The sequence below is a fragment of the Camelus dromedarius genome, chromosome 10 (genome assembly GCF_036321535.1).
Source record: "Camelus dromedarius isolate mCamDro1 chromosome 10, mCamDro1.pat, whole genome shotgun sequence".
NCBI classification, from domain to species: Eukaryota; Metazoa; Chordata; class Mammalia; order Artiodactyla; family Camelidae; genus Camelus; species Camelus dromedarius.
Window position 1 is genome coordinate 14,970,163 of NC_087445.1, and position 8,356 is coordinate 14,978,518.

At 32.4% G+C, this 8,356-nt stretch overlaps 1 protein-coding gene across 1 annotated transcript in view; it reads left to right on the top strand.

The window, feature by feature from the left end:
- CAAP1 (caspase activity and apoptosis inhibitor 1) overlaps positions 1-8,062 on the top strand; it is a 44,329-nt gene extending 36,267 nt beyond the window's left edge. The window contains exon 6 of the mRNA XM_010985506.3: positions 6,819-8,062. Within this exon, the coding sequence (XP_010983808.2) occupies positions 6,819-7,165 (347 nt within the window). The 3' untranslated portion in view covers positions 7,166-8,062. The remainder of the gene's footprint in view (positions 1-6,818) is intronic.
- The last annotated feature ends 294 nt before the right edge of the window (positions 8,063-8,356 follow it).

Below are 8,356 nucleotides of genomic sequence, written 5' to 3' on the forward strand. Positions count from 1 at the left end.
TTGGATACTACCCTTTTATATATTTTATGTGTGTATTTTATTCTGTTAGGCTCACATGTTGTCCTGCGTTTAGATCTAGCACTTTGCCATTGTCCATTCTGTCCCTCACACTTGGGAGTTTCCTCTCCTGTCAATATCACCTGTTGGAGTCTAAGACCTACTTTATGTAACACGTCTGTAAAGATCTCCTTGACTTTTCTCTATCGCTGTATATATTCTGAAATTCTGTTATATTTTATATTGCACAGTTTAGCACTTTAAAGTATGATGTTCATATTTTAAGCATAGACAAGCACCATGAAGAAAGGCAAAACTTATGTCTTAAATCTTGCCACATATATTTGGCCTACCCTACCTGTGGCATTTTGTAAGGCTTACTTCTTCTGTGGCCTTTACAGCATCACCTTGGTGTATGTAATAGATACTGAGTGAATATTTATTGATTCTTGGAGTAATGTCTGAATTTGTGGTTCTTAAAAGTTAGATCTCCAGGCTAGTAACACTCAGTTATCCAGAATTTCAGTGGATAGTTCAAGAGGTTTGGTAGTAGAATTCTAGACACTTTTTCTATGTTAAATTATTTGCATTTTCTTCTTTATGAGTAATGAATGGTTAATGCCATGATTAAATTTTGAATATGATGGTTAACATGATGCACTTAAATTTAAATAAGTAGTTTAAAATACTACATTAAAAAAAAAAAACCCAAGTTCTATTAGTTTTACTGAGAGAAAGATTGAAAGCTACAGAAAAAATTGTTCTTATATGTTAAAGAATAATTGTTTCTTTTTCAGAAAATAAAGTGTCGGTTTCTTGAAAAGGCTGGAACTCACTAAAACTGTTAAAAGTTATCAAGCTGACTTTCTTCAGTTAGAATATATTAAAAGTGTGTCCTTTATAACTTAAACTTTTGTAAAACCAAAATTTTCTGCAGCCTAAGAAAAGAAATCGATGGAGACATGGCATTGCTATCCAATATATCATAGGTTTCGTTAATAGTGAGATTTCAGCAGATGGGTAATACTGGAGGCCTTGGAGAGTTAAGATTCTAGAGGGAAGGGTGGTAAAATGTGTTGTTCTAAATAGCATAACCACTGAACGTGAATAGCTTAAAATCAGATGAGAAAAACTAATTAAAAGAGAAAACAAAGTAAAATAGTTTAACCTTTTTAATAACCAGCTGTATGATTGTTTGGTAGAAATCTTGGATTTTGATTTTCTCATTTTCTCCTCCAGGACATAGATATTTTAAACTGTTTTCAAAGATGTTTCATGTTTCTAAATGAAAGTCAACTTTAAAAAAACTTTATTTTGGAAATTTTCAAACAAAAATAGGAAAGAAAATAGAAACATTAACTCCCATCTACTCAGCTACATCTTCAACCATTATCTACCTGTGTCTAATCTTTTTTCACCTATACCTCTACCTGCTTCCCACTGTTAGATTATTTTAAAGCAAATCCTACATCTGTTTTCAGTCCCTTTCTTTGTAAATATTTCTGTATCAATATATCTCTTAAAGATAAGAACTTGGTTTTTAAACATAACTATAATACCTTAAGAAGTAACATTTCTTAAATCATCAGGTAATATTCAGAAAGTGTTCTTACTTAACCTGGTTGTATTCATTGGTGGTACTGTGATATTAAGATTTATCTGTTGGTTCAGGGGTTGTCAGCCTTGCACCTAAGTGGCTTTAGTAGCTATTTAGTATTGTCTACTTCCATTATTTCATTAGGGGTTACAAAACAGTGATACATATTTTTAACCCTGAGATACCCAACGTTCAAATTTCTCTGGTTGCCTTACAGTATTTTTTAAACTGTATTTGTAAGAATTGGGATCCAAATAAGATCCCTACATTGCAATTGGTTGATACTAAGTCTCTTTTTAATCTGTATGCTCTCCCTTCTCTCCCTCTCTCCCTTTGTAGTTTACTGCTTGAAGAAACACGGTTGTCAAGAGTTTCTGTTTGAATTTGCTGATTGTAGTTAGAAATGGAGGCTTGATCAGATTCATGTTCAGTTTTTTGTCAAGAATATTTAGAAGCAATGTTGTGTCCTTGAGGCACACAGTATGTCATTACTCCTCTTTTGTGATCATGTTAGTAGCCATTAGGGTATATTGTCCATAATGGCTGATAAGAATACTCTTGATTCCTTGAGGCTATCCTTTCCTGGAAATTATTTTTTCTCCCTCTGGGAATTTTTAAGATTTTTTTCCCCTTGAGTTCTGGTATCTGACAGGGTGTTTCTTAGGTGTGATGCTCTTGACAAACCCTTTCAGTGTAAAGACTTTTTTCATCTCAGATCACTTTTCTTCTCTTCTTCCTTTATTTTCCCTCTCCACGGGCTCTCTTCTTGTCTTCTAACTTGTCTTGTCGCCTTATTCAAGTCTCTGCTCAACTGTTAGACGGTATCAGATCACAATGATCATTCTTTGTGACAGCATTCTGCTACTATCTTCTTATCCAGCTTTTTTTTTTTTTCCATAGCACCTGATATTTATTTATAATGTCTCTTCTGTGACTTACTGGTAAGGCAGGGACTTTGTTGTTGTTGTTCACTGCTGTTTCTTCAGTGTTTAAAACAGTATTTTGTACATACTAGGTGCCAAATAATATTTGTTGAATTAATTACATTAGGTTGTTGGACTTGTGAGTTATTCATCCTCATCTCTTAACTTTTATTACATATTTTAAATATATTTTTATTTCTTTTCTATGTTTTGAGAAGCTTTCTGTAAACACTATCTTCCAGCAACCATTGAATGTTTACTTTTGATAACTGTAATTTTAAACTCTAACATTTTGTGCTTTTTGGTCCTTTTTCATTGCACCATGTACTTGTTTTATGGCTAATGTCCATTTCAAACTCTCTAAGGATACTAAGTAGATTCCCCAACCATTCTCCTCTGGTAGATTGTCTTTGGATTCCTAAATTTTCTTTATTTCTTCCTTTGTTCATCTTGGTCCTTCATTGATTGTAATTTTTCTGGTAGCTGGTTTGGGTTTCTTCAATAGCTGTTTAGATACGGTTCTCTACCAGATCTCTTTAATGTAAGTGGATGCGGTAGACGTCCTAGTAGAGTGTTTGGGCATGTGGCACGGAAGGGAAGGGAAAGAAGCAAGGGTACAACTGGCTCAACTATTCTGAATGAATTTAATTTAATTATCTTGTTATTTGTTCCAAAGCCAACTCTTCGTTGCTTCCAAGACTCTCTCAGAAAGAATTACGCTTATCTGTGGTGTCTTTGGCTGTGGTTTTCCTTTGCTTTTATTTTTCTGTTAGTTTCATCCTGCCTACTTACATTTCATAAAAATCCAGCAAAATTTCTTTTTGAATGATACCCTTTCTTGTTATCTAGTATTACAATTTTTTTTTCTTTTTAAACTTTTTACAAGATTATAGCCTTGGAAATGGTTGAAGAAATACATATTTTGTTCACAGAACAAAATTGAAAAACTCATTTTCTTCTCTTGCCTTCTACTTTTATTTCCTTCCCCAGAAGTAAGCCACTATTAATAATTTACTTATGTTATTTTTAATCTAAGTATGATTATTACTCTTTGGCTTACTTTTTTGACTTAACGATGTATCTTGGCATCTTGCCAATTTATTTTTTTTTCCCAGATGTCTAAAATTCCTATTTTTTACTAATGAGTAAAAAGTAGTATCTTAATGTTTTAATTTGCATTTCTCTGATTAGAAATTATGTTGAGCATTTCTTACATTTTTATTGATCCTTTGTATTTCATATCTTGTGAAATGCTTAACCTGTTTCTGTCCTTTGTCCATGTTTTTAGTTATTTCTAATGATACCTAGAGATTGTATATATTCTCATATTTGTCCTTTTAAAAAATGTATTTTGCTAATATTTTCTTGTAGGTTTGCCCTGTCTTATAATTTTATTTATAATGTATTTTCTTTCTCAGAAGTCTTACATTTTTATTTAGATTTATTTGTTGATTATTTTCCTTTGTGGATTCTCCATATTGTGTTTTACTAAGGAAGGGCTGATGCTTGTTAGTTTCATCCTCATTTAATTTACAGTTTTTATGCTGTTGTTTTTAAGTATCTCTCATCACTTCAGTGTGTTCTTGGCAGAGAAGAGAAGTAGATGTGTGTGCTCAGTGTGCCATATTTAGCAGAAATTCAGACAGATACTTAATTATTTAATGTTCTAGGGTTTGTCTTTTGATTTAATTTAACAACTCACTATCATGAAGTTTCACAAGCATGCAGTCACTCATAACATTAGATATGCTTTCATTTTAAGCATTAAAACTTTACTGATAACTTGAGTTATTAGCAAGTGGGATATTACAGGCCCTATGAAGATTTAAATATGCTAGCATAACTTAAAAGTTCTTTTTAATTCTTATTACTCAAAATGTTTGATAAATAATTCTTTGTTTACTTTCATTGGGTAATTAAAACTTTTATTTTAACAAAAAGCAAGCCTGAAACAAAATGTTTTCCTGTGTCTAGCTTAGGGAGTTTCTGCAGCTCTCAGGCATTGAGGTTTTAAATGATAATAAAAATAAGGTATTGCACTTTAGCTTTTCCTATTATGTAGTACACTCCCTTTTTTAAATGGTGAAAATATATTACTTTAAAAGTGACTGGTCTTTTGTAGTTGTAATTTTTCTCCTCGTCAATAAAATACTTAAAGAATGTTGGGTGTCCTGTTTAGTTGCCAGAATGTTTTCCCTTTATGGTTTTATCCTATGTTCATAACTATGCCTCATTAAATAATATAAACAAATATTTCTCTGATAAATTGTTCCATTTATTCATCTGTGTCAGTGATTAATTTAGATAGTGATTGATTCATTTTACTGTCTAGATACTGAACCTAGATGGATTGGTATGTTATTTAAAAAAATTTTTGGTACTTTGGTGCGGGGTTTGACTAGGGTATGAATTAAGTTGGTTACCACGGAAGATAGCAGGAAAACAGAAGAAAAGAGAAATAATGAACGTATACAGACCAGAGGAAAAAGGAAAATAGTTTAAAGTATTGCCATTTTATATCTTTTTATATAGACTTAACTTACTGTGTAAGGACTGACTTTAGGGATATCTTAGGACAATTTGCCTTAATTTTTATGGGAGAGAAACTCTGAGAAGGCAAGAGATTTGCCCAGAATCACGTGCTTAATAGCAGAGTAAGGATTAGAATTTAGGTATGCCAACTTTGAGACTCTCCCTCTCTCCCCACCCACGGATTCTTTATATTCTTCTGCTCCTCATTCATTAGCAGGCAACAACTTCTAGTCTGAGAAAACAAATCACATTTCCCCAAAAACTTCTGTTTTAAAACCTTTTAAACAGATTGCCTATTTTCACTCAGAATCAGTGACTGCAGATTTAGAATTTGCAGTGACTGCTGGGCATGAAAATCAACTTTTTGAGACAATGAACAACTTACCACCTCTTTTCTTAAACTTGTTTTGTCTCAAATTAGTATATTTATATAAAGCATTATTTCTTTACATGGAAGGCTATATTCATTTTTCTGTAGCTATTTGGAAATATTTGTTGAGAGGATATAGCTAAAATATTCTTTGCATTAAATAAATAAGATTGGAACTTTTTTTTTTTACAAGTTCTATTTGTGGACACATAATTTATTGATTCATTTTCCACTTTAATTTTGGAATAGGGAGTAGTTTTTGAATACTTAGGATGTAGGCAAATAAGTCAAGGTCAGTAAATCATTTTAAAATCCGTGGAGAAGAATTGTTAATACATTCTACTGTCAGAATTTTCTGCCAATCTATGTTTTATAAATAAGATTTCTGTACTATAAGAAAACTAACAAAGCTAACATTTGGGGGATCATTACTTTCTTTTAGAAAAACATGTTAGGGATTTAAAAGATGAATAAGTTGGAGGCATAAGAGAACAACTCAAAGTTGTAATGACTCATGGACTTTAGTAATGGTCCAAGGCCAAGGTGGTTGAGAGCTGCAATCTGTGTTTATATTCAAGTCCTTATCATCAGTTATGGAAGTTTTATAACAAATGCATTTTTAAAAAATTGTGGTGTACTAACTTTATTAATCAAAATCCTCTTGATGAAAAGTTATTTTATCTTAGAAAATGGCCTTAGGCACACTCCTTTAATTTATTGATTCAGAACAAAGTGTTTGAAAAAGCATATGAAAAGCTTTGGGGTAATTACAGTGCACATAGTGTCAGTTTGCCAGTGACATCTTTCTTTTTTTGTAGTTTATATATATTTTAAACTCCTTCTAGAATGGAATTGTAATTCTTCAGTAGTAAGCAATACTCTTTCCAAAGAGTGTCAACATTTTGTAATGTAAAAGCTTCATTATGTCTAAAGTGTTATGACATTTTAATTAGGAAAATTGATCATGAACATCCATATGATGGTATACATTTCCCAGTGCTTCCATGTTCTACTAAATTGGAATGAAAAATACATCAAATTTTATATTAGATCTGTTTTCAAAGCTGAGGAGTTGGTAGGGTGGTAGAGCGTGTGCTTTGCATGCATGAGGTCCTGGGTTCGGTTCCCAGTACCTCCATTAATATAAATGAATAAAGTATGAAAATATCTGCCACTTGACACAAAGTAGTCAATAAATGACAATGTTTAAAAAAGTAAAAAAGGGAGAGGAGTCAGGGAAGAAGAGGGTGGGATGGGGATTTGGAATGTATTTGGGACTCCATGGTGGGAGGTGGGGTCAAAGCAGTCCTTTCATCATAAATAGAAAAGACATTTTGGCCAGGGCATCTAGGTTACATGGTTCTTTCCTTTTGTTTGTTTGTTTGTTTGTTTGTTACAGGCAAAGGGGAAGATAGTGATGTACTCAGTATAAATGCAGATGCTTATGACAGCGACATAGAAGGCCCGTGCAACGAAGAAGCAGCTGCTCCTGAGGTCCCAGAAAATACAGCCCAAAGTGAAGCTGGCCAGATCGATGACCTGGAGAAAGACATTGAGAAAAGTGTGAATGAGATCCTGGGACTGGCAGAGTCTAGCCCAAAGGAACCCAAAGCAGCCACCCTGACTGTTCCTCCACCAGAAGATGTTCAGCCTTCTGCACAGCAGCTGGAGCTGCTAGAACTTGAGATGAGGGCAAGAGCTATTAAAGCCCTAATGAAAGCTGGTGATATAAAAAAGCCAGCCTAGTTATGTAACTTGAATCTGAATGTTAGGTGTATTTGAGCAAAGCCACATCATATAATTTTGTATTTCAAGTTTATTTTGGGTCTTACGTGATATTTCTCATGTAACCCTTATTAGATAAACTCATCTTAGGCCTAAAATACATATATTCTTATTAGTGTTGTTACTTTTGTATTATATATATATGTTATTATTTTATGAATTCATAGCAGATATCATTGGATAACCTGGAGACTTTGTTAGAGGAGTATTTAGCTGTATCTGCAAATTTAATATCTGAAAAGCCATTAGCAAAGAGTCATGGTGTTTTTTTTTTCTTATTTTGAAATGTTTTGACATCAAACCTAAAAGTTTAAGAAGGACTGACCAAGCATGTTGCTCTTAGGCTACCTATATTTTGCAATAGAGTATTAAATTATTGCTCCTAGGTTTGTTAACAATTTGAGACATTTAGTTATGCTTATATGCACTTTTAAAATATGTACTGTCTTGGAGATGCCTTCTTTGGGTTTGGGTATGGATTTACTAGTAAAAAATTGAGTAACATGTTTTGTTATAAAGCTAAGAGATCCAAAATGGCTGAGAAAAGCTTTTTTTTTTTATAGAAGGAAAAGGAAAAAAAGACTTAATTTAAGGCAGTTTTTAACAATGTAGAAGTAATTGCCCAACTTTATTTAATTCCAGCAGACAAGCCATTCTAACAGGTATTTGATATTATTGGACACTTAGTTCAGTTTTCTTCCTTCAATAAAAAGGGAACACATTTTCATTTACATTCCAAGCTATTAGAAAAAGGAGACTATTTTATCGTACTGGCTTTCTTCTGATGTTTTTGCTTAACAATCTGATGTGCTATAATTCCATGAATTAAAAAATAAAGACTATCATTCTGGATCTGAAGACTTTTGATACATTTCCAAAAAATTAATTCAGGAAGCTTTGGTAAGTTGATGTTATAATTAATCTAATTTTGTATAGTTTTTGTACATAACATCCTGCCACAATTACGGATGCTTTTTGCCCTATCACTAATTGTAGTTGTTTGATACCAAAATAAATTTAGGTCGAGATGCTTAACTTAAAATAAATTAATTTTTTTTTGCTAAAATATAAATCTGGAACTGTTGTTTTTATATTTGCTAACAAATATAGTATATTTTATTTATAAGCCATGCTCTGTTAATATTGTATGAG